The 26,251-nt window shown below is 51.2% G+C and overlaps 1 protein-coding gene across 1 annotated transcript in view; it reads right to left on the bottom strand.

The window, feature by feature from the left end:
• The window catches only part of CRACR2A (calcium release activated channel regulator 2A), a 75,690-nt gene continuing 61,978 nt past the window's right edge, over positions 12,540–26,251 (bottom strand). Inside the window, 3 exon segments of the mRNA XM_021092448.1 lie at positions 12,540–18,104; positions 19,848–19,924; positions 21,981–22,082. Of these exon segments, the coding sequence (XP_020948107.1) occupies positions 18,020–18,104; positions 19,848–19,924; positions 21,981–22,082 (264 nt within the window). The 3' untranslated portion in view covers positions 12,540–18,019.

Genomic DNA, 26,251 nt, shown 5'->3' with positions numbered 1-26,251 from the left:
ACACACGGTCTGCTGGTCCATTTTGGAGCAGGCGGGGTCTGCTCTTGCTCCCAAACTGAGAATCTTGGTCCCTCAGCCGTCCTCCCTGACCACCCACCTGCATTTCGTCCCCCACAGTCTTGGCACCCCCCTCGGCAGGTGACATGGGCTGTGTCCGGTGGTGGGCTGCCTCTGTGGCTGCTTCAGAAAGAGATGGTGCTGAGTTTCTTTGCCCTCTGCACCCCCCCCATGGGACCCAGTCTGTCACTTTCCGAAAAGGAGGCCTGGGGCCCTTCTTGTACCCCAGCAGCAGGTCACTTCGCATGGCAGAAGTGAAAGGGGTATTTACCAACCACTAGGCTGTGGGCGGCTTGGCCTCAGGGGCAGCTGGAGTACATGGGGCAGAGAACCCCTAGGATGTTGAGCCAAGGACCCAGGCCCCTGCTGGCCCCACCGCCAAAGGGAAGCATTCATCCCTGATGACTCTGCCACAGGACAGAGGTTTGGAGCCAAAGGACCTGTCAAACCCCCGCACTGCCGCTTACTCACTACGTGAGTCTGGGCAAGGCACGCCACCTCTGTAAGACGCAAAGGAGGGACGCACGCGAAAGAACTAGAAAACGTTTGGAAACTGAAAGTGCCGTGAAATCTCCAGTTATCGTTGCTACATGAATAATATGTCTGCCTGCATTCCAACCCTGTCAGAGAGAAGCACTACTGGATGCCAGCACTTGAGGCTTGTGGGCCTCTGAAGGGCCTGGGGCAGGGGAGGCGGGGGCAGGCACTGCCCTCCGTGGTTGGCAGCCGGCCAGGCCCTGGGGCTGCAGGCTTAGGTCCAGAGTTCAGAGGCAGCACTACAGGTGACATACACGTAGTTTCGCCAAAAGCCTGGGGCTTGCATGGCTGCTCTGCGGCTCTGCTCATCAGCTTGTGAAAGGCTTCTCAAGTGGCTTGCGAGCTCTTGATGGTCGTCTCCCAGCCTCCAGCAGGCGGGGACCGCCTGGCAGCAAGAAGAGTGTGGCCTTCCGTCAGAACCAGAAAACCGCCAATTAGGGAGAGGCCTCCCCTCGGCTCTCTCTCCCTGCATCTCCAAGAACCTCCAGGTGACCTTCTGGCCCAGCTGGCCCAGCTGCATCCATGGAGAAGAGGTGTGGGAATCTGCAGCCTTCACGTCACACTGGAATTCAACACATGCCGCTTTTCCCAGGAAAAGTCATATTTGGTTTCGGTTCATAATATATTGAGTTCGTGTAATGGGAACACCCATGCTCTTTGGTGGCCAGAGTCAGAGGCTTGGAAGTACATTTTGAGGAGCGGCCAGAGGGAGGAGGAGGGGACCAGGGGAACCCCATCTTTTTTTTTTTTTTTTCTGCTTTTTAGGGCTGCATCTGCAGCATTTGGAAGTTCCCAGGCCAGGGGTAGAATTCAGGCTGCAGCTGCTGGCCTGCACCACAGCCACAGCAATGTAGGATCTGAGCCACGTCTGTGACCTACATCACAGCTCATGGCAATGCCAGATCCTTAACCCACTGAGCGGTGCCAGAGATCAAACCCACAACCTCACGGATCCTAGTCAGGTTCGTCAACTACTGAGCCATGAAGGGAACTCCTAAGAACCCCATCTTGACTGTAGTAACAGACACAGAAATACTCTAGAGTGGGCTGGCTACACTTACTAGGAAATAAGTGGCCATAAATCATCATTAGTGTGACAAAGGACAGAGGCTCATGTCACTGTGGCTGGTAGGTCAGGAGAAGACAGAACAATAAGGTCCTTCTCTGGGCCCAGGCCCAGAAGTGGGTCCCCTGGGAGAACATGTGTGCCAGAAGGAAGGACTGGTCTGGGCATTCCGGGTGGCCACCAGACATGGAACTTACCTGTGGCGGGAGAGAGAGACGCTCCTACCTGTGGCCTGGAGGCTGGACACGCCTTCCAGCTCAGATGCGGGTGCTGGGCCATCCTCAATCCCAGGGCTCCCGTCCTGGTCCCAGCTGGACCCAGGAGAGCTACCTGAGGAGTCTTTCTTCCAGCTTTCTCAGCCTGTGAATGTGTCTCAGTCCCTCTGGGAAAGCAGGCTCTATGCCAGGTACTGGGAACAGAGCAGGAAACAAAGCAAATGCCAGGAGCAGACCCTAAACAAGAGTGATGCATATTAAGAAGAGGTAGAGGGGAGTTCCCATTGTGGCGCAGTGGTTAACAAACCCGACTAGGGACCATGAGGTTGCGGGTTTGATCCCTGGCCTTGCTCAGTGGGTTAAGGATCCAGCGTGGCTGTAAGTTGTGGTGTAGGTCACAGACGTGGCTCAGATCCTGTGTGGCTGTGGCTGTGGTGTAGCCCGGTGGCTACAGCTCCGGTTAGACCCCTAGCCTGGGAACCTCCATATGCTGCTGGTGCAGCCCTAAAAAGACAAAAAAAAAAAAAGAAGAGGTAGAGGCTGTTGGGGATCAAGAGAGCCTCTCTGAAGACAGTAAACAGAAATCGGAAAAAGCAGAAGAGGAGGGTAGGGTCAGGGAGGGTCAACGAGGGTCAGGGCGGGTCAGGGAGGGTCACAGAGAAGCAGGGCAGCAGTGGCATGAGCCGGCCAGGGCCCAGCCCAAAAGCGTCTGGAGAGGGAGGTGTTTTTTTTTTTTTTTTTTTTTTGTCTTTTGTCTTTTTTGTTGTTGTTTTGTTGTTGTTGTTGTTGTTGTTGCTATTTCTTGGGCCCCTCCTGCGGCATATGGAGGTTCCCAGGCTAGGGGTCCAATCGGAGCTGTAGCCACCGGCCTACGCCAGAGCCACAGCAATGCGGGATCCGAGCCGCGTCTGCAACCTACACCACAGCTCACGGCAACGCCGGATCGTTAACCCACTGAGCAAGGGCAGGGACCGAACCCGCAACCTCATGGTTCCTAGTCGGATTCGTTAACCACTGCGCCACGACGGGAACTCCGGGAGGCGTGTTTTAAAAGGAGTAAATCAACTATCCTTCAATAAAACTTTAAAAAATGGAAAAAAAAAAAAAAAAAAAAAGAGCAAAGGCTAAAAACTGGGCCTGGGAGGAAAGGGTAGAAGAGAGATTTGGGATGCAGCCGGGTCTGGGGTTGAAAGCCGGTGACTGTGTCAAGGAGACTTTTCCCTGGGTCAGTGAGAAGACCCTAGGGCTTTAATGGCGAAAGTGACAGGACAAGGTTTGCCGGCCACACACGCTCCCGGGCTAGTCGGCTCAACTGGGCAGTCACATCCCCTAAAAAATGGCAACAGACTCAACCTACTGCCTATTTCAGAAAATCAGCCACAGAAAAAATGTAAGTGCACCAGGCAGAACCCCAGGGAGGGGGGATGGAGATGGAGGCTCCTCGGTGGTGCTGACATGGGAAACGGCCATGACACTGCCACACTTGCCCAGAGGGAAGCGAAGAGCAGCAATCCGAGTGGCTCTGAGGTCATCTGCATCCTCCTTTCTGGTGTCAAACTCTTCATCCCACAAGGACGGCTCGGAGGATGTAATTGTCTGGGAGGCGGGTGTGTAGAGTCCGCGCGCGCGCACAGGCTGCTCTGCGTTCCAGACCCTTCTGCTGCCCTCAAGCCCCAGGTGGTGGTTTGCAGGAGAGCAGGGCACTCAGGGCATCACTTTCCACTCAGAGAGCCTGTACTCAAAGTGTCTTCCAGAGGCTTTGCGGGGCATCATGGGTTTCTTTTCTTTTCTTTTTTTTTTGTCTTTTTCTATTTCTTTGGGCCGCTCCCGCGGCATATGGAGGTTCCCAGGCTAGGGGTCGAATCGGAGCTGTAGCCACCGGCCTACGCCAGAGCCACAGCAACGCAGGATCTGAGCCGCGCCTGCGACCTACACCACAGCTCACGGCAATGCCGGATCGTTAACCCACTGAGCAAGGGCAGGGACTGAACCTGCAACCTCATGGTTCCTAGTCGGATTCGTTAACCACTGCGCCATGACGGGAACTCCTGCATCATGGGTTTCTGATGTCATGACAAGTGCTTTCTGGCCATTGTTGGTGAGCTCTGGTGGATGAAGCATCGCGCTTGAAGCCAAAGACACAGGCTGTTCCAGCTCCCGCCCAGCCTTGGGAGTCACGGTCATGGATGACGCCTTGAACCCCAGCCAGCCTTGGAGTGCACAGACTTGGGCTGAGACCTGGTGAGTTGCTAGAATCGCCTCTTCCTCTGGGGACCCTTCCTCTGGGAGAGGCATGACGATAACACCCTTGTCACGGGTGCTGCGAGAGTGAGATGGGATGGAAACGCACCCCTGCTGTGAGACGGCAGCTTTCAGTTCTGAGAACTGAGGGCCCCAGACAGGCACGTGCAGGGGTCCCTGGGAGGGAGAAGCCCCTCTAGGCGGAGTCTCTGCCCACAGTGGGTTGGAGTCCTCTTCCTGGGGTCCAAGGGACAAGGCACATGATCCTCTGTTGCTTGGAGAAGATTCTGAAGGCGGCTTGGAGTACCCTGGATTAGATGCGGGGTGGGATGTCAGACCAGGGCCAGGACTTGGGGGACCTCAGGCCACTGAACAGGACTCAGGATCTGAGGCCACTCACTGAATGGTGCAGAGTTGGGACAGAGATCATACCCACAGGTGGGGTGGGAGGCCACCTGGGGTGTCATCAAGGAGGACCCACTGTCCCCTGAGGAGCCTGGGGCACATGGAGGGTGGACTTGGGCTGGAGAACCATGTTCAAGCCCCGATTCTCCCGTGACCTCCTGGCTGTGTGACCTGCAGCACAGCAGCCTCTCTGCCTCAGCTTGTCTACCTGCCGACTGGCCATAACCTGTCACCTTCCTCAAAGGAGGGCGATGGGGCCTAAGTGGGAGCCAGGCTCAGGACACCGCGAGCTGGCATGCGTTTGCTATTATGATTGTGATAGATCTGACGTGGGTCAGCTTGAGCCCCTCCAGGGTAGAACACACAGGCCCCCTGGGCCCCCACCTGGCTCCCTGTGGCTTTGGGTGAGGGTCTGCCCCATGGATCCTGCTGTAATATCGGTGTCTGCTTTTGTGCCTCCCTGACTGAGGCAGGTTCTGTATTTGACTTGTGTTTGTGTTCAGCATGGAGCACAGACCCTGGCCCATCCTAGATGTGCAGGGAATACTTGCTAAGTGAGCCCGTGAGGACTTGCGGCCACCATGCTCCTGTCACTTGCCAGCGCCCGTTGTTCCTACTCTGGAACCTCCCTGCTGCATGTCTCTGAGGGCGGCATGCCACCCCCTTGCCCCCCGACTAGGTACTGTGTTCTCACCAAGTGAAGGTCTTGGCTTAGAACAATCTGCAGGCCTCCCCGCAGCTGAAGGAGGTGGGATTTCCTGGTGCTGCAGCTTGACGGGGGGGGAGAGTATGACAGCTGCTGGGCTCTCTGCAAGGTCGGGGGTCAGGGAGAAATCACGGCTGGAGCAGAGGAAGTTCCCAGAGGGACTGCAGGGCGACATCACAGAGACTTTGCCAGAGATTCTGCAGTAGACGGGGTGGGGGCGGCCAGGCTGCTCCTCCAGGCGCTTGGCTGCTGTTATTAGTCTGTGACTCTGCTGGGTGGGACTATCTCTTGGAAAATCATTTTAATAACTGAGAGGAAATGGAATTAAGAATACAGCTGCCGGCTGGCCAGGGCTGGGTGGCTCTCATCCTGTGGGGAGTTAATTCAGCTCTGCTAATATCGCCCGTGGATGAGCTCTGATTAGATTCCAAGTGTCCCTCCCACAGCCTTTCTGAAGAGTGGCCCTTCGGACAGGTGGTCTTCTGAGGGAGGGGAGGGGAGCGGAGGGGGGCTGAGGCTGGGCAGCTGTCTGGGATCAGGGAGGCCTAGGACCGATGACTGGGGGATGTGGTCACGTCTATACACCGGTCTGGCCCCAGACTTTAAGGTCCTGGGGAGAAAGAGTTGCCGCCGTGCCCTGGAGGAGGGCCTTGGGCTTCCGCAGTGAGAAAATGGTCCACAGAGGATGTCACAGAAGAGGCTGGAAAACTCCAGAGTGCCTGGTGCCCACGGGTTCTCTGAGTGTTCCCTCCCAGTCCACAGACCACAGCCAGGTTTGATCATCACGATTGTGGGGGAAACAATGGCCCCTGGAAATTCAAAGGAGTGGATGATACCAAGTTTTATGTGGCTTGAGGTTTGTAGGTTATAATCCCTAAGCCCCCACCTCGTTCGGAGAAATCCCCTTCCCTAAGGCTCTCTGGATTTAGTTGGAAAAAATTCAGTGTTTGAGCTTTAATGACTTAAAGTCTGGGGTGAGGACATACTGGGGAGCCTGGCCTCACACAGGACTGTGGCAAGGCCAAGGTTGATAGTATGGCGGCTCGGGGACAAATGCGGCCACGGGGGAAGTGGAAGTTGGTTGGTTATGGGGTTCTTTCTCCCCCGTGCTCAGCACACCTGGCCATCCTCGCTGTGTGTCCTGGGACCGGAGTGAGAGGTGCTGACCTGTCTCCTGGTCTCTAATCTTATCCTCAACTTGCCACTCCACTTTCTTGGAACACGGTTGCAAATCTGACCTTGTCACTCCCCTGTTAAAACCCTCTGATGGTCCCTTGTCACCTGCCAGATGGCATTTTAATTCCTCTGGTCCAGGGAGGCTCTCAACTTTGGGCCTCTTTTGCTTACATCCCCCACCCAGAATCTTCATCCTACTCTTGCCCCAGCCCTGCTGGACACCAAACGGCTTCCTCTTCTGCTTCCCTTCCTCCCTGGCTTTCCTGACTGCCAGGCTGCTCCCTTCCCATCCTCACCCTTCAGCTTGTCATTAAATCCTCTGCTAAAAACATGTCTGCCTTGGCAGTTCTCATTGTGGGCTCAGCGGTAATGAACACGACTAGTATCCGTGAGGATGCAGGTGTGATCTCTGGCCCTGTTCAGTGGGTTAAGGATCCAGCAGTGCAATGAGCCATGGTGTTGGTCACAGACGTGGCTCGGATCTGGCGTGGCTGTGGCTGTGGCATATGTGGGAGGCTATAGGTCCGATTTGACTGATAGCCTGGGAACTTGCATATGCTGCACATGCGGCCCTAAAAAGAAACCCAGGGCCAACTTAGCTCTGCTCCCTCTTGCTTCCCTCGGCATCTGCCCTGCCTCTCGCTGTCCACCCCTCCCTTTGCCGGGGCTCCTTCACTGGCTTTGAGCTCCTGAATAGAGCACTGCTGGGCACAATGGCACATTAGAAAAGTATTCATGGAAAGTATTTCGAGTCATTGTCAAGTGAAAAAAATATGCACAACCTAAAAGTTGAGAATTATGTTTTGTTTGGTGGGCTTACCGAGGACTTAAGCCCAGGAGGCAGCTTCTCAGATTATTCTGAGGCGCTTCTCCCAAAAGGTAAGGGAGGACCCAGAATATATAGGACTTTTTGCCCAAAGAAACTCACACACACGAACAGGTAGTCAAACATCAAAAGATTACTGCTAATTAAAGAAACCCAGACATCTCAAGTTAATGAATGAATGTAGCGCTTTTCTATGTACAGGAAGATGCAAGAGTCTGGGCTTATGAAGTCCTTCCTTCCCTATGAACCACAACTGTCTTGGGCTGGTGTCCTGTTTTTCTCCCTCCTAAGTTCCGTGCAGTCAGGAGTGGCTGATGGCTTTATGGCTGCAACCTTCTTTGTTCACCGAAGTGACAGGTGACAGTCCTTGTTCACATCATGAATGATGGGACTATTGGGAAGGGGGTCAGGGACGAAAGTGGAATGCGCGGGGTGTGTGGATTCTTGCGAATGTGTGTACGTGTTTGCATGACTGTGTGTGTGCATGTGTGCACGTGTGTTGTAGACCCACAAATGCAGAGTGATGGGGTGCAGCACCTTCACCCAACTCTCCTCCTGAGTGTAGGGACAGAGCCTGACGGCTGTCTGGGCCTTGTAACGAGAAGGCCCACAATACTAGGGAGGCCTCAGAACCTGTCAGGCCACCTGCTTTACTCAGGACCAGCTGTGTGGACAGAGGCAAGCCTTTGAAATTCTCTTAAGGAATCCAGACAGAGGGGAGAACATGGGCAGAGACATAGAGGCACATGAGGGCCCATCTGAGGACAAGGTCACACACAGGTGCATTCTGCACTGTTACCTCATTCCATTGTTGTTGCGAATAACACTAATATTAAACACATTTTTTTTTTCTTTTTAGGGCTGCACCTGAAGCACATAGAAGTTCCTAGGCTAGGGGTCAATTTTGACCTGCAGCTGAGGGCCTATGCCAGAGCCACAGCAACGTGGGATCCTAGCCATGTCTGCAAACTACACCACAGCTCATGGCAACACTGGATCCTTAACCCAATGAGCGAGGCCAGGGATTGAACCCACATCCTGTTCTTAACCCACTGAGCCACAGTGGGAATTCCAAACACATTTTTTAAAAGGTCAACTTCTAGTTAAATCAGAATTTCTTGTGGGGGTGTGACATGGATTGGTGTTATTTTTTAAATTTTTTTCTAATTTTTAAAAAATTTTAAATGTTTTTATTATTATTATTGTCTTTTTAGGACTGCACCCGTGATATATGGAAGTTCCCAGGCTAGGGGTTGCATCAGAGCTACAGCTGCCGGCCTACACCACAGCTCACAGTAACGATGGATCCTTAACCCACTGAGTAAGGCCAGTGATGGAACCCACGTCCTCATGGATACTAGTCAGCCACAAAGGAAATGCCAGGATTATTTTTTAAAATAACAAAATAAATAAAACAATTCGAAAGAATAAATAAAAATAGACTAGTGAAAATAAAGTTCCTCATTCCAATGGGCACCCAAGACAGAGAGCTCCCTTGTGCATTGGGGCAGGGGGGAGGGAGCAGTAGGTGGCGCTGTTTTGGGAAAAGCCTCTCTCCAGATTTCAACCACGGCAATCCTGGCAGCCAGCCACCTGCCTGTAGGTGGAGGACATGCTGCAGGGCCCACTTATCAAATCTCAAAAGAGATGACGCTCAGGGGTTAAAAGGAATAGGGGTTAAATTACAGCAGGAGGAAATTAGGTTAGATCAACCAAAGTGGGCAGAGGCCCCAGAACATCTGAGGACAGACTGGGGCCTCTGCTGTGACAGCATCCCATGGAGCCACAGCTCACAAGGGGGTTACTGGGAGCTGTGGGGCTCTGGAGGGAGCAAACAGCCTTCCTGGAAATCTGAATGCATAGACCTGGGAAGGCTGGCTGTGCCTGCCTGGGCAGTGGGCCTGGAGCCAGCAGGGACCTCCTCATCTGGGACAGCAGGGGAATTGGTGAGCCCAGCTCTGGGCTCAGCCTGGGGTGCATTTGCACACAATAGCCAATGCAGATGACCTGGCCGGGCAGGGAGTGAGCTGAGTGAGGGCATGGGCATGTGTTGGGGGGGGGTGTCTCCTCTGAGTTGAGGGGGGCCCTAGATCCAGGGGGGCACCCAGACACTGCTCAGCCTACAGACGTCTGTGCCACTGAGAGAAGTGGGGATGGAGAGAGGGGGAGATGGGCCTCATGAATGAAAACCACTCTGGGAGGTGGTAAGAGAGGCGGGGAGGAAGGGAAGAGGGTGGGGCGGGCACAGAGGAAGGAAAATGCAGCCTCATCTGCTTGTTTGTGTTTCTTGTATTTAAGAGCCTGACTTCTAGCATATTTTTAAATCCATCAGACATGAAAGGCTGACTTAAATAGATCTGCAGTGTGAAGCTGGTAATTTTGCTTGCCACAGTGGAGGAGCTGGCAGGACGCTGGCTTGGATTCAACGCCTCTCCCCACGCCAGGGAAGCTGGAGAAGCTCGAATCTCTTGTGGCGCTTTTAGGCAGGTGCCTTCCTCCCCAACTGTGGGAGGGGATGGGGCTGGCGGGTGGGGGAGGGTAGAGGGAAACTGAACGTGAGACAGCAACTGCCAGACATTTTCCTGGTCCAGGGTCGCCTCCTGGTTTAACCCATGCTGGCTCCCTGGTCCACCTTATACTACATGCTTTCACTGCCATCCCAGCTCAAAGGAATCCTAGACTCCTGGGGTGGGGGTGGGGGTGGGGTCTGGTAATTCCTGGTATCTGGCTTCTCACCTGCATTCCTGAGAACAGAGCCTCAGCATCTGCTTGAATGCCTCTAGCGTCAGAAGACTCCCTACCTAGGGAGGCAGCCTGTCCCACTGCCAGACGGCACTCCCTGGGATAAACTTCCTTAGGATAAATCACTCCTCCCCCTGAGCTCTGCATCAATAGGTTCTAATCTGGTCCTCTTGGCATGATGCCAATGCCAGCCTTTCAGCCGTGAACACAGTATTCAGGACCCTCCCCAACTCCAACCCTTCCAAGCCTGCTAACCATTACCCCATAAATCTCTGCAAAACCGGAATATTTCTGTGCGCTAAATGAACATGTTACTGCTGTAGGAATGCAAATTTCTCAATGCAACAAAATTCCAGGAAATACAAAAGATTTTGTCATTTATTTCTGTTCTCATTCAACACACTCTAACCCTAACCCTAACCCTAACCCTAACCCTGCAGCCAGGCTAGGCCTACCTACCATTGGCATTCAGGGTAAGAGGTCCCCTCATCCCCAAGATCTTATTACAGAGGGAGGAGCCAAACTCCTACAGAGGAATGCGTGCAGGGGTAGACCTGTAGAGCAGGGCTGGAGAGAGGTTGGCTCAGGAGCCTAGGAACTGCTGTCATGGTGTTTTTATGACACGTTAATGTACAGTTGTAGGTTTTTAGGTGTTTTCTCTCCTTAGTGCATTGGCACTCAAGGATCATAAGCAAGCTTGCCTTCCTTTCCTGTTCCCTCATGACTTGACACAAACAGTGGGGGTTTAGAGCCCCTGTGTTTGGGCATTGAAGAGAATCCTTCACTCATAAATGTGAAAGAGGTGGTTTAAGAAATGTATTGTGGTGGAGTTCCCGTCGTGGCTCAGTGGTTAACAAATCTGACTAGGAATCATGAGGTTGAGGGTTCGATCCCTGACCTTGCTCAGTGGGTTAAGGATCTGGCGTTGCCATGAGCTGTGGTGTAGGTTGCAGATGCCACTTGGATCCCACTTTGCTGTGGCTCTGGCATAGGCTGGTGGCTACAGCTCTGATTCGACCCCTAGCCTGGGAACCTCCATATGCTTTGGGAGCAGCCCAAGAAATGGCAAAAACACAAAAAAAGAAAAAAAAAAAAAGAAATGTATTGTGGTAAAATATACATAACATAAATTTACATTTTTAACCATTTACCAAGTATACAATTCTGAGGCATTAAATACATTCACATTTGTGTGTGTAGCCATCCCTCGTTACCCACCAAGTCCAGAACTTGTTCTTCATTCCAGAGTAAAAGTGTTTCATAAACGAGGCAGGCAAAGATGGTTTGATTAGGAGTATGGTAGCTGAAGTTTTAAGTCCACCCATCCACCCTTCTGGTGTCTGTTATGTGCAAGGCCCTAGTAAATATGAAAGTGAATGAGACCAGACCTCTGCCTGGGGGAGCCTGAGCCTGGATGCTGGCCCCATCCACCTTCAGTGGGGGAGAAGTTCTTAGACCAAGTCTCTATCTTGGAGGAGTGCAAGTTTTCCTGTTCTAGTAGCCCCAGGAAATGGGAAATGCTCTTACCTAAGCATGGCCCAGTTACCCATTCATGTGGGTTTTTTTCTCACTTTCCTATTGTGTTTTGGTCTGGTCGGGAGACAGGTGTAATTACTCATGTTTGGCTAGAGCTTTTCTGATGACTAAGCCCTTTCCCCAGCATTCTCATTCAATCTGCACATGTCCAGTGAGCCCAGTAGGGCAGAGGGAACTCTTTTACAAACTGGGAAGCTGGGGCTCAGAGTATCAAACAGGTCCAGGTTCTGCCCAAGGCCACAAACTTGTCTGCAGGTTTTCACCCTGCACAGGTCTTTATGGGCTCGAGAAAGCCTTTGGGAGACACACTGCTTGGGCGAAGATGGCTGATTCTGCACAGGGAGAGGAGGACAGGGCAGGGAAGTAGCCTTTAATGCTCAGAGGCATGGAGCTCAAGTCACATTGACTATTGAGCTGCCTGCAGTACTGGATGGCTACCAGTGGTGGCTGTGGTAGCAGCAGGGTGATGAGATGGAGGCTCTGATGGGCCTGACAATGTCTGAAAGGCAACTGAGTGGCAGCAGCTGGAAAGCTACCCAGCACTTTGTTTCAAAGCCAGAAGCAGCACCTCATTTGAACCAGTGAGCAAACCCCACAGGTCTACTAGGCCACAGGGGTCAAGGTGGTCAGCTTCTGGGACCTGGGGCACCAGTGGAGTGACCCACAAAGTGGTGGGCCTTGCTCTTGAGACATGATGCTCTACTCTCAACCGGACTTTTAGGCAAACTCTGCTGGCCAGACACTGCACCTGACATGAGATGACAGAGATGAACACTTGTGCCCTCAGGAGATCAGTCCATGGTTGCTGTGTATAAATAGGCACCACGCACCATCTTTACAGAATGGGCCAGCAGCCCATGGAATGTGTGCTGAATTACCCCAGCCCTCTGCCATTGACCTAGCACCACATATACTCACTGAACCCCAGTTTCATACTGACATGACCCAAACTCATTCTGAGGCCCCTTGCGCACCATATGTTTCAGTTTTGTTTTCAAGTCAAAAAGGATTCCATTCTCTCTGATCATGTTGTTTGTACATTTTTTTTTTGCCTAGTAATACAATGTTTTCCTGTGTACTATTTATTTTTATAGGTCAGATGAATCCAGTCATAATTCATTATGATAGCAGAGACCTCACTGGTCCTTGGCGTCCTCATTTGTTGGGAACAGAGTCTCCTGGTGCTATGACAAGGGCTTGCCAGTACCACTTCTGAATCAGAGCCAAAGCCCTGATAAAGCTCAGCCTTTTGAAGAGGTCATTTCTTGGACCTGACTCAGTCTTGCCCCAGGATGATAAATGGGCCAGCCTCACCAATGCTCCTCAAGTCCCACATTGATTTCAGATCTTCTGCCAAGAACCACATGGCTTCCCAACCCCCATCATCTCCAGCATGGTTCTTCCTAAGTAGGGCACTTGGATTAGATTGGCTCCACTGGATTGTGTGAAGTGTGGAGTTAAGATGTTTTTTGTTACTGCTGCTGCTAATAATGAACACATCTATCAACAGAAATATTAATAGTTATGGAGTGAGGACGTTTAGAAAGCTCCTGTATCCTGCCAAAATCGCCATCACCACTCCACTGACACACACACCCCAGGATAAGAAGGGAGAGAATAACCAGTAATATAAAATCCTAGGGATTTTGACTGAATTGGTTGAAATTTGTAAAGTCACTTTCTGTTCCCCACATGATGGGAAGAGAGATGGCAGTATACCTACGGCCAGTCAGCAACAAGCCACTTAGGTCTTGGATTTTGTATGGTTATGTACTGTGATTTCATTATTTTGAAGTAATTAAACTGCTTTTTAAATAAGCTTCTGATGTGCTATCTTTCCACACCTACCCCTTTTCAGTGAAGCTTTGTAAACCATCTGAATTCCTGGCAGAAGTGGGAGCACTGCCTGAGGATTTCCAGGCTCCCTTCACTTTCCTAAGGAACTGGACATCTCCTTGAGCATTTCAGCTCCAGCAGGGCAGCCGGAAGCTCAAGGTGGAGGAGGTTTCTCAGATCTGAACAACTTCTGAGTTTCATATCCCTCCTACAAAGAGAAGAAAGACTTTGGAGAGGAGGTTAGGGGTGTGGCTAAGAAATTAGACAAGAGTCCTGGCTATGTCAAATGAAATGGGAGAAAGAAATGGCAAGCAGAGCTCGATTTGTGCACAGGGTAGATGGCTACCAATGTGGGGTCTTTGAAACTTCAAAGCAGCTATTTAAAATATGTTCAAAGACCTAAAGGAAACCATGTCTGAAGAATTAAAGGAAAATATAAGAATAATGTCTCACCATATAAAGAATATAAATAGTGAGACAGAAGTTATAAAAAAAAAGAATCAAACAGAAATTGTGGAGTTGATAAGTACAATAATAAAGATGAGAAATTCACTAGAGGGTCCCAATAGCATATCCGAGAAGACAGAAGAAAGAATTAGTGAGCTTGAAGATAGGGCAAGTGAGATTATCCAGTCTGAAAAAAACAAACAAACAAACAAAAAAAAAACAAATTAAAAAAATAAAGAAAAATGAACAGAGCCTCAGAAGCCTGCAGGACATCTTCAAGCATGACAACATATATATAACAGGGTCCTAGAAGGAAAGCAGAGGGAGAGGGACAGAAAGAATATTTTAAAAAGTAATAACCTCAAACTCCCCAAATTTGAAGAAATCCATTAATCCACACATCCAAGAAGCTTAACAAACTGCAAGTAGGATAAGCTCAAACAAAGCTATCACTAGATTCATCAAAATCAAATTGTTGAAAGACTAAGAACTTTGAAAGCAGCAAAAAGAACTTATCACATACAAAGGATCCTCAATAAGACAAACAGCTTATTTCTCGTCAGAAACCATGAAGGCCAGAAGTAGTGGATCATAAATCTAACATACTGATGGGAAGAAACCTTGTCAATCAAAAGTTCTATATCTGGCAAAACTATCTTTCAAAAATGAAGGCTAAGTTAAGATATTTCCAGGTAAAATTGGATCTGTCTCTAGCAGACCTTCCCTACAGAAATAATACTGAAATGAAGGGACACTAAATAGTAACTTGAATCAACATGAAGAAATAAAAAGCACTGGTAAAAGTAATTACATAAATAAATATAGAAGATGATACAAATGGTATTTTTTGTCACTCCTTTTTCTCTGATTTAAAAGACAACTGCATAAATAAATAAATATAAATTCTATATTGATGGGCATAAAATGTATAAAGATGTACTTTATAATAACAATGTAAGGGAGGCGAGAATGGACCTACTACACAGGAGCAAGCTTTTTATACTATTGAAATTAAGTTGGTATTAATTCACACCAGAGTGTTATAAATTAAGATATTAATAGTGATTCTCAGGGCACCCACCAAGAAAATAAATAAAACATATATACAATTACGAGAGAATTAAAACTGTACACTAGAAAATAAATAGTAAAATGGCTGACATAAATCATACTTTACCCATCACATTAAATGTAAACAGATTAAACTTTCCATTTGAAAGACAGAGATTGGAAGACATGATTTAAAAACATGATCCAACTACATGCTACCTACAAGAGGCCCACTTTAGAGTCAAAGGCACAAATAGGTTAATGGTAAAGGGATAGAAAAGATACATCATGCAGAAGATGTATCAACCAAAACAGATGGAGTGGCCATACTAACACCAGACAAAATAGACTTTAAGACAAAAAATCATGACTCAAGACAAAAAAACACACTTCATGATGATAAAGGGTTAATTTATCCAGAAAGCATAACAATAATAAACATACAGGAGCTTAAAAATAGAGCCCCAAAGTACATAAAGGCAACTGGGTTCTTCAAGAGTACAGGAGAAGCAACTCTGTTCTAAATATTTGACCCCATGACCCACTATGGTGCTTAATAATCTACCACTAGGGATTTACCTCTTTGGGTTAAAGTTTTACATCCCTTAGAGTTCTTTGCTAAAGTATAAATATGACCCTGAACACCACTGGCATTAACCTTAGCTGAAATTGCTTTAAGAGCCTTTGGAGCACTGATCACTAGTGACAGAGACTGAAGGTTGAGTCATTTACAGTGGAGGATGCAGGTGTGGTCTGGAATGGACCATAGGAGGAGGGGAATGAATCCAAGACTGAGTGACACTATTAACACTGAGGAAAGAGTACAGGGTGGGGAGGCGGGGGAGGAAGCTAGGATGAATGAAAAGACCCCAGGGAGACTGTGAGGGGAAATAAGTGCTGGACAAGGAGCAAAGTGAATAGGGTGTTGGTTTGGTGCTGGAGCTCGCAGTGGCCATGCAGGGCAGAGGCAGCAGCAGACCCAGGAAAAGCACAGGGAGTCAGAATAGGGAGCACACCTGGGAGCAGGGATGGTGATGACCACAGAGCATCCCCAGGGAAAAACACTGGGAACGGGTCTAGGCAACGGGCTGAGGTCTGGAGAACCACAGCAGGGAGGCAGAGTGGTGGGATGTAAGCCTACCTGGAAAACCAGGAAACTCGCAGGACAAAGACAGGCAGGGCCAAGAGGCAACACCAGGTTCAAGCTCAGAACAAATGGGCCAGACAAGCAGGCAGGCGAACGAGGTGGCGTCTGTGAGGTGCCTAGTTACGGAAAACACTTACTGTTAGCTGGTGCTAAATCTGAAGCCGGATCGAGGAAGTGATCCGGGCAGCAACTCAGTCTTGATAACAACAGCAGCCCCTCCTTGTCAGCCACTCCTTGAGTGTTCAGAGCTCTTCACATACACTGTCTCACATGGTACCTAAAACTTCCCTGTGCGGTAGGCATGGAAACCTCCCATCCACAGACGGCTAGGAAACCTGGTTAAGTGACTCGCTCAGGGCCAGCCTAAGTTGGACAATGAACGTGAGCCATCTGAGCAGGCACAACCCAAAGCATCAACAGCCCACCCCATATTTTACGGATGCAATGGGGGCCCAGGGAGGGAGTGGGCTTGCCCTGGTGCTCCGTGCTGGCTTTTGCTCCCCACCCACTGTGGGTGGGGAGGTGAGAGAAGTCTGCACAAGGCTGGCCCCTGCCTCTGGCCCAGGGGCTCTGATCCTCTTGCAGGTCTGGGCTGGACCACAAGTAACACCCTGCAGGGCTCTGGCCGGTGCTCCCCCCCTACCTGGCTGGCTACGTGCGGAGTCCTGAATGGTTTTCTTGGAGGGCTGTGTGGACATTTTCTGGCCCCTCCCTCCCTGCACACCCCACCCACTTTCCTGCAGGGGGTCTGGGTCTAGCCCCAGCAGTAATCGGCAGTCTCATCAAAGCTCCCGCCCAGGGCAAGAGCGCCCTCACCAGCCCCCAACACAGCCAGCGATGCTGGGCCACTGCCAGGGGCTGGGACCACACACCAGCCCAGATCAGCCCCCTTAATCCAAGTGCCCTATGTCGGTGCTGTCACAGGGGTGCCGAAACCAACAGCCATGCTCTGTTCACCACTCAGACCCTGAGCCACTTAAAAAAAAAAAAAAAAATACAGCCTTCTAGAAAAAGTAAAATAAAATGAAGTCAGTAACTACAGTCCTGGTGTCAGGCCTCCCTGCCAGCCTGCCAATCTGCCCGGTTAATCATCAGGTACGACTTTCCAAGAGCTATTTTGAGAAACATGTAGAGAATGGCTTTTACGCAGCTATATATACCTCATTGATACCCTCGGACGTGGTCGCTCCGTGTAGCAGCACATGGTTCTGCTCCCCCGGTTTTCTTCCCATCTCTGCGTCAAAGTCAAGCAGTGAGCAAGCCCACTCCCTGACCCCAAGCATACAGTTATCACCCACATCCCTTGGAGTCAGGGGTGTGAGTGAGCAGAGGTCAGGAAGGCTGTGGGTTTTGTAAAGCATGGCTCCAGAGAACCCAAGGCGACCATTACTGAAGGGGTGGAGGCTGTGGAGAGGGCGGGGCCCTGAAGCTTGGGAAGGAGCAGGACCCCGGGGCGGAGAGGGGGGAGCAAGATGCAGGTGCCCTGGTCTGCTTCTCTCAACACCCACGGGCATCTCAAGGTCCACGAAGCACGTGCCAAAGGCATCCCACTGACATCCAGAGAACAGGCTCCAAGGCCAAGCCAACCACCCTGGCCTTGCCCAGCGCTGCGTCTTTGGCCTACAGGAAGCAGCAAGTCTGCCCTGCACGGTTGCCATGGCAACCCCGGGAGCCCAAGGGCAGTGGGGGAGAAGGGTGATGGAGAAGGCACGCAGTGGCTTTTCTGGAAAAGCCCATCTGTTTCTCTCCCCCAGGAAACCAAGCTGGTGGGTGGTGGTAGGGGGGCTGGGTGTGGAAGGAACAGGCATCTGGGTCTCCCCAGAGGAGGGAGAGAAAGACTCTAAGATGCTCCAAGGGCAGCTCTCCTGACAGGATCTGCTTCTCTTCCTTTGGGTGGAAGGCATGTCACTGACCAGGACAAAGGTCTGGGTGGGCCCCTCGGTGGGTGGGGGTGCCTGTGCAGGAGTCCGTGTGCAGGAGACAGGGGAGTCCTGTGGCCACAGGCCCGGGCAGGGGTCCCAGGAGGCCGGTATCAGCCGCAGCAGGCTTTCTTCTTGGTGAGGCGGTCAACCTGAACGGTTTCCTCCCTCACTGTGTCTTCTTGCTCCTTGAGGATCCTGGGAGAGGAGAAAGTAGAGTGTCAGGAGCAGAGGAGCCGCTGGGCATCTCAGGTCACAGGCCATCTGGGTCAGAGTGAGGGCCCCAGCCTCCCCAGAGCACCCGAGAGAGGGAACTCCAAGTCTCCCCACCAGAAGCACAGGTGCATGGCTATAATCAATAAAGCCAGAATGTAGTCAATATGGCTCCTTCCCAACACCTCCTCCAGGAAGCCTCCCCGGATCTTCCAGGTGGTTTGTGTGCCCCCTGAGAGCACTGGGCGCCTTCTTCTGCGGAAGCCCCATCACTGGTGTAATGCACAGCTTCCGAGGTGGGCTCCCTCAGCAGAGAGTGAGATGCTGAGGGCGGAGACTGTATCTTTGGTCTCCGTGTCTCTGCAGCCTGTTACAGTACCTGGCACACAGAAGAGGCTCACAATTATACTTACTGGTTATTAGCATTGTGGAGGGGCTTCCCATGTGGCCACAGCTCCAGATTAAATATAAGAGGTGAGGAGTTCCCGCTGCGGCTCAGAGGTTAACAAATCCGACTCGGAACCATGAGGTTGCAGGTTCAATTTCTGGCCTCGCTCAGAGGGTTGAGGATCCGGTGTTGCCATGAGCTGTGGTGTAGGTCACAGACGCGGCTCAGATCCTGCGTTGCTGTGGCTATGGTGTCGGCCGGCGGCTAAAGCTCTAATTAGACCCCTTGCCTGGGAACCTCCATATGCCGCGGGTGCGGCCCTAGAAAAGACAAATATATATATATATGAGGTGAAAGATTAAAAATAGCATTAAGTATCTTATCCCTGCTTTATACTTTCAAAGATCCTTCGCCTGAAGCATCTCTTCTGATTTTCACAACAGCACTTGAGTGGACAAGGAAGGTAGGATGGGTGTTTCTATGTTGAGGGCAAAGCTCAGAGAGGCAGGGTCACTTGCCCCTGGAATCAGTGGCAGAGAAAACCCTAGAATTTCCCCCATAAATCCCTCGGTCTTCCAGAACTCCACGACCTCTCCAGCCCACAGGAGAAGCTGTTCTGGGCTCTTAATTACTCAAAAATAGTTTTAGATTTGAATGAATGAATGCTGAGCATGAATGAGCACTAGTCAGCATTTGCTGGGTAGGTTGACGGACAGATGGACTGATGGACTGATAGATGGATGGACAGATGGATGGATGGATGGACGGATGTTTGGATAGAAGGACAGATGGATGGGTGGATGGATGGATGGAAGGACTGGTGGATAGATGGATGAACAAGTGAATGTCTGAGGACTGGAAATGGAGCCTGTATAGTCTGTTCCCTCAATTTCAGGGTAGGCAGCAGTTTATAGGACCAATTCTTTGAGCACTGTCCCCTTGGATACCTCTGTCCCCCATCTCAGACCCTCTCCTTGGCTCCCTCTGCCCCAGGAGCCCATATTACAGTGTTCTTGCTTCCAGCCAGCTGCTGGCTAATCCTTGCTAAAATGTTAGCCAGCATCCAGGGGTCTGGATATGACCTTTCCCAGGAGCATTTGCATTTAAAAGGAAGATCCCTGGGAAAAAGGCAGCCTTTAAGACACAGAAGACTGCTGGGGGGTGAAAGCAAGGAGGCTTTCTTTTTGTCATTGTGTTTCAGAGGGCTGCCCCCGGGGCCCCTGGGGTCCCATACAGAGGCCTAGGCCTCCAGCCCCTTTACCCAGCCAGATGAGAGGGACAGAGGGACGGAGGAACCAGCCCAGGGGGGTCCTGCCTCCCATTGAGTTGAGTCTCTTTACCTGGCCAGATGGAGCAAGGACTCTTCCGCGTTGTGACCAGAAAAGGCGCTGCATTCATAGAAGATCAGGTTGTTCTCCTGGAATCACAGAACAAGGGGAGTGAAGAGGGGGGTGGGGGTGGGGGCAGGAGGGGACCATGGTGGGGGGAGAATGCCTTCTGCATCATCCACACCCCCACTACCTCTCACCCACACCCCACTCCTTACAAGGTCAATTTCTGTCCCTTAGGCTCCCCAACTCCTGCCGGTTCTGGATCCATCTCCCCCGTGAGCTATAACAACTGTGGAACAGCAGAGCCTACACTGCCAGACAGATGGACTGATGGACTGATAGATGGATGGACAGATGGATGGATGGATGGACGGATGTTTGGATAGAAGGACAGATGGCCTACACCTTCTGGAACGGCTGCCCTGTGTATATATACGGCTCCTTTCCCTTCCATGCCAGCCTGTGACACTGGCAGAGACACAGGGTCCAGGGTGGGCAATACCCTTCCCAATTTGCAGGCAGAGAAACTGAGATTCAAGAGGGTACGGTGGGCAGGTGGGCCTGTTTGGGTCACAATAGGGCTCCGGGCAGCTTGCCTTCCCCAGGACCCCAGCCCAGCTCATGAATAATCACGGATTAATTAATAATAATCATGGCTGTCCCCTCGGTCAGCGTGGGCACCTCGGGACAGCTGCTCATCACTTCACTAGGCAGAGGGTGGACTATGAGCATGGGGGAGGGGCCTTGGCCAAGGTTCATGCTCTCCCTTTTATGGCTCCGTTAATGGTTTCCTGCTTCTTAATGCCAATGCTAATGGCATCTGGCATGAGCCCTGGGGGCTGATGCCCTGTGGGGATGGGCTCCATCCCCTGCCCTCCTCCTCTGTCCAACCTTGACACCCCCTTGATCTGTGGAAGGACGAGGGCTCCCTGGGGGCAGGGGGACACATGGAAGCTAGGGTTGGGAGACAGCTCTGCCTTCCAGCTTCAAGTCTTGACCCCACCACTGAGCCTGGGTGATCATTTGAATTAATCATTTAATTTCTCTGAGCCACGGTTGTTTTCTTTTTTAGTTACAAAAAAAGAAAGAAAAAAGGAAATAGGATGATAAAAATACAGGTCTGCAGCTCTTTAATCCTTGGATCCAGATATATTTTGGAATCCAGAATTCTTGAGTTTTAGAAAGATAATACATGTCTGTAACATATATTCTATAATAGCCTCTGTGGGTCTGAGATGGCACCCTCTAATCAAATATGTTAATATGTCTTCAGTGAAACATTTGAATATTCATTCAAAATGAGGTAAACAAAAACCATAAATAGCCTCATATCAGTTCTGGTTGGGTTTTTCTTCCAAATGAAATGCAAAAAGCCTTTGTGCTCAGAGTTCTGTGGGCTGGGAATTGTGTACATGGCCCCTGGACACACAGCTGCCCAGGGACCCCCCACAGACCACCTGCAGGCCTGTCTTCCCCACCTCCTGAGGTCATGAGTCCTTGTCTAGGGCAAGCACACTAAGAACCATGGAGTCCTGAGACCTGGGAGGTACTAACTCCCCAGACACACAGTTCCCTGGACACTGTGGAGGCAGCCAAGGAGTAAGCCCGGTTTGTGTTGCTGCCTGATTTCCATCAAGCTGGGCTGGTTTCCTTCTCGGGCAAGAGGGCTGATGCTTATTTTAATGGTTGGTTTTCCAGGGCTGCCCTGACTTTATCTTGAGTTTGCAGCTTGAAGGCTCCATCTTGGTGGGAAGGATGAATGCTCTCCAAGAGCTGTCCAAGGTTGAGCACCCTGCCTGGCAGGTAGTGAGTGTTTCATCCTTGAAGGTGACCAAGTGGGGAAATGCAAATGATGGGATTCAAGCATCAGATGAGGGACTGAAAAAGCGAACCTCTTAAGGATTCACGGTTCTGAGTTCTGAGAAAGGGAATTTGGGAAACTCCCCATAGCCGAGTCAAGTCCATCTCGTAGCCTTGGCTCTCAGGGTAGGTCCACACCAACAGCAGGTGGACAGTCCCCAGGGTGCCAGCATAGCATCCAGGCCACTTCCCAGGGAAGGTTCCCACCCTGCCTCTTGGGCACATGCTCCACTGCCCTGGAGGTCCCACCTGTCCCGAGAGGCGGGAATGCTCACCCCTCACCTTGGCCAGCTGCTCTCCCAGGCCCCGGGGCACTTCCCGCTCTTTCTCATTGTCGATTTTGTTGCCCAGCAGCAGGACGGGAATGCGGTCTCCTACAGCTTCCTGGGGAACAGACAACACCCCAACTGAGAGGAGCATCCACTAGAAGAACCCAGAAGGGCAGGTGGAAAGGCTGGCTGGAAAGACACAAACTGGCTTGTGAATCCCCGTTGCCACACAGGCCAGGCGATGACAGATGACAGAGTCACCCCAAAGTGGAGAGGAGTCCAACCCTGTCTCCCAGAGCCTCTGTTTGCAGGGCTTCTGCGAGGGGCCCGAGGCTGCCTCTGGCTGCCTCCAAGCCTTCGGACCCCCTGCCCCGCTCCTTGCATCCTGGATGGAACATGCGGGCTCGCCCTGTCGGGGCAGGATGAGGGCACAGCTCATGCTGATAAAGGAGGTGTCTGGACAGAGCCCCGAGGGCACTCCCCAATGACCAGCCTTGGTCTCCGTGATCGGAAGGATCCAGGAGTTGCCGCAATGGGCTTTGATGGTGGTCTAGGGGCTGCACGGTCAGCAGTGGCACCTCCAGGGGCCTCACGCTGGGTGCGCCACTCCCTGAGGGTCAAGCCCAAATCCCACCGTGGTCCTGGGTCCCCCGTGCCAGATACATGACTGTCGTCTGCCTCCTTGGAGGTCACACAGGGATCCCTGTGGTGGGTGCCCTGGCTCTGAAGGAGCCCTGATCAGGAAGGACTGGGGGCCACACGTGTCACGCTGTGGGGGCCAGAGGAACAGGTTTATTCCAGGGCTTAACCCCAGCTTCTCTTCCAGGGGCTGTGGTGTATCAACCAGGGGCCTGCACCCCAGGATCCCTGCACCCTAAGGTCTGCACCGCAGAGTTCCCACCCCTCAGGCTCCCGCACCCCAGGGTCCCTGCACCCTGAGTCCTTGTAAGCTGGGACGATTACGTGGGTCTCTCCTGAGGGCAAACAAGAGCCCAGGATGCACAGCTGCTGAGCAAGTCAATTCAGTAACATTCAGCTTTCTGTAGGTTGTTATTTTTGCCTTGTGAGGTATTTAATTGGGGGCTTTTAATCATAATTTGGTAACAAATGGTTATTCACTGTAGCTCTGTTTTACTAAGCAGAAAGGGCTGTGGGATTCCCGAAGCCGAGCAGGGGTTACAGTTTGGCCAACCGTTCCGCTGGACCGCAGCCCATCAATGCCCACGGTCCATCCGACAGGGTACCCACTTTGAGTTTAAAAGCCATTACATTTGCAAGGAAGCCTCTGTGGTTCCTCAGTCTATACCTCTGTTTTACTCACCGTGCAGCAGTGAAAAAATTCTCCTTTTTTAAATAAGAGCATTAAAACTCCGAGAATCCCAAAGAACATCCAAGGGCAAGTCAGAGGTATGAGACCCACTCTTTAGTGTGTGGGGTCACTGTTTTCTAATCTTTGGCTCTAAATTCTTACCTCCGGTGGCCTTTCTGCTATTTGTTGCCTTATGAACCCAAACTTTCGAAAGGCAGTATTTTCACATATTTGCGGTGAGATGGTCATGAACCTTCTTAAAGACTCAAAGGCACCCCAAGATCTTAGGGTGTCTCTGACCCACCAGAAGTGGATCCACTTAAGTGCACGGTGGTTGATGTGTTGGGTGGACTGCATCATACTCTAATTATCCACAAGTAAAAAGCCTGCTGAGAGCGGTGTGGATGCGGGGACCACGGGTTCCCTCTTAACTGGACCATGGGGCCCGGGAACACCCGTTCCCCGCTGTGTGCTGTGCTGCAGTAACTCATGTGAAAAGTTTTTCACAGAAAAGGAAGAGGAGAGGAAGAAACAGGAAAATGGGCCAAAAGACTTGCTGTTTGGAGCACACGAGAGAGAGATATTTGTAGCCCGATGTGTGAGGAATGACTAAGGCTTGTGGGATTTCTTGACATGGAAATGCTCTGAAAATAAGAGCATCAGACCTGAACCCTCCCAAGTGGAGTTCTAACCTGGACTCTGTCCTATGGGTTGTGGGCGATGGCTTGTTTCCTCCTTCCTTGCTCAAGGGAAGCTGAGCCCCGAATGACCCAAGGGGACAGGGATGAGGTAGGGAGGAGTCAGCCTGGCCTCTGGGCCCAGCACCATGAGCAGCTGGGCTGCCTCTTGGAAGAGAGGGGCAGGCTTCCTTAAAGCAAATCCTTAAAGCAAATCCTGGATTTATAAAAACAAAAGAGCTTTAAAGGAGCAGGAATAAAAAGCCCAGCCCCCAGCTGGAGCTGTGTTCTCTGCAATTTGCTTTGTTTGCCTTTCTCTTTGTCTCTCTCTCTCTCTTTTCTTAGGGCCACACCTGTAGCATAAGGAGGTTCCCAGGCTAGGGGTGGAATTGGAGCTTCAGCTGCCGGCCTATGCCACAGCCACAGAAATGCAGGCTCCGAGCCACATCTGCAACCTAGACCACAGCTCACATCTGCACTGTATGCTTAGCCCACTGATCAACGCCAGGGATCGATCACGCATCCTCATGGACACCAGTCAGGTTCTTAACCCGCTGAGCCACAGCGGGAACTCCTGTTCTTCTCTTATACAAGCTCGCTTCCCTTCCACCACAGGCCCTGGGCTGCACTAATGGGAGAGAATCCGGCCTGTCTCCAAAGATATGACCACAATAAGTGAGATGGCACATCAGGCTGGGGTGTGTGCTACCCACTGTGGGCAGCCAGGCATGCTCACCCTGGCCCCAGATTAATCCCCGATGCTGAAGGCTGGGGCTGGGCTGGCGGGTTGGGGGGCTCTCACGTCCTCTCTGATTTTAACCTTGAACTACCTGCTCGAATTTTATACCTTTCTCCTAATGAGGGTGTCAGCCTGCACTCTGCTTGGATAAAGATGCTCAACAATTATCCACCAGATGAAGCAAGAGTTCCTTTTAAAAGTTCAAAGGGCACCTCCTTTGGTGAATAACACCAAGGCCACCCAATGTCTGACGACATTTTTATAGATGTTGGTAAAATCATGTGGGCACGCCAGGTCAGAGGGAAGGACAAAACTCCTGGGCTGGGCACAGACTATGCAGGAGGTCTGGGCTCTGCCCGGCTCTGCCCAGCTCTGTCTCTCAGGGGACCTGCCTGGACCCCTCCTCTATTCCCCTTCTACTCCCTGAGTGTGAGGTGGGCTCCAGAGCTGGCTTCTGCTCTTCAACTAACACAGAAGCCTCTCTCCAACTTTGATCGCTTCAGTGGCCTTTCTCTGAATTTGAGCTTCTTGGAAGACAGTACTTGATGAAATTCAAAAGATTACCCATCTCTGACCTTAAATATCAGGAGCTGTCAACAGGGAGCAAGGGTTGGCTTTCAGCTCAGGTTGTGCAGCTGTTGCGTTTGGTTGGCCGCAAAGTGCGTGAGAAAGAGTGTGTGTGTGTGTGTGTGTGTGTGTGTGTGTTAATATCTATTTTCTGGGAGGCAAGAAAAAGCACGTAGCCAGGCAAGTGTTGCTATTTCTCCGGAGCCAGAACAAAAAAATTTCTCAGCATATTAAAGCATGCAGTTTTGCTAAGAAAAAAAAATGTCTGCAAAATTATATCTTGGGGGTTTCCATATTTATCCGCCCCCTGGACGATGAGTCAAAACAAGATTTATTTGCGTAGTTCGTTCTAAACTGCCAGCACTTCAAGCTCAACTTGGAACGTGGGAAAAAAAAATCAAACTGCTATTTTTTGCTGAGTGTTATACATTGTCACCAGCGACAAAGATCACAGAGTGAGAGCCAGCCGGCCATCCAGGAAGGCTGCAGAACTGTTCTGCTGTGAGACGGAAGCCAGAAGCCCCGAAAGATGAAGAACATCTATTTTTCAGAAGCAGATGTATGATGGGGGTGAGTGTGCGGGGGCAGGGTGCAGTGGCAAAGCTCTGGCTGTGCTCCCTGACAAGCTGCGGGTCCTCGGACAAGTGACTCTCAGAATTTCTCATCTATAAAACAAGAGGCTACTGGAGATTAATCTCCACATTGTTTTTCCAGCTCAGAGTCACTGGTCTTGCTCGTTAATGACTCCAGTCGGTTAGATTCCATGTCCTTGACAGACAGTCCTGACAGGACAGTGCTCTCAGAAGGACTGAAAGACCCAAAGGGAAGCTGGTACCCAGGACTGCGGACACTGGGCACCAATGATCTGGATTCAGGAGAGTTACCAGCCCATCAGGCTTGTACCAAATCTCACTTTCTCTACCTGGTACAGTCTTCAGATATCCAGGGTACCTAAACATGGGGCCTTTAGAGCCTTCCTCTAGACTGAATGG

This window comes from Sus scrofa, chromosome 5 (genome assembly GCF_000003025.6).
Source record: "Sus scrofa isolate TJ Tabasco breed Duroc chromosome 5, Sscrofa11.1, whole genome shotgun sequence".
In the NCBI taxonomy this organism is placed as follows: Eukaryota; Metazoa; Chordata; class Mammalia; order Artiodactyla; family Suidae; genus Sus; species Sus scrofa.
This window is presented reverse-complemented; position numbering and strand designations above follow the sequence as displayed.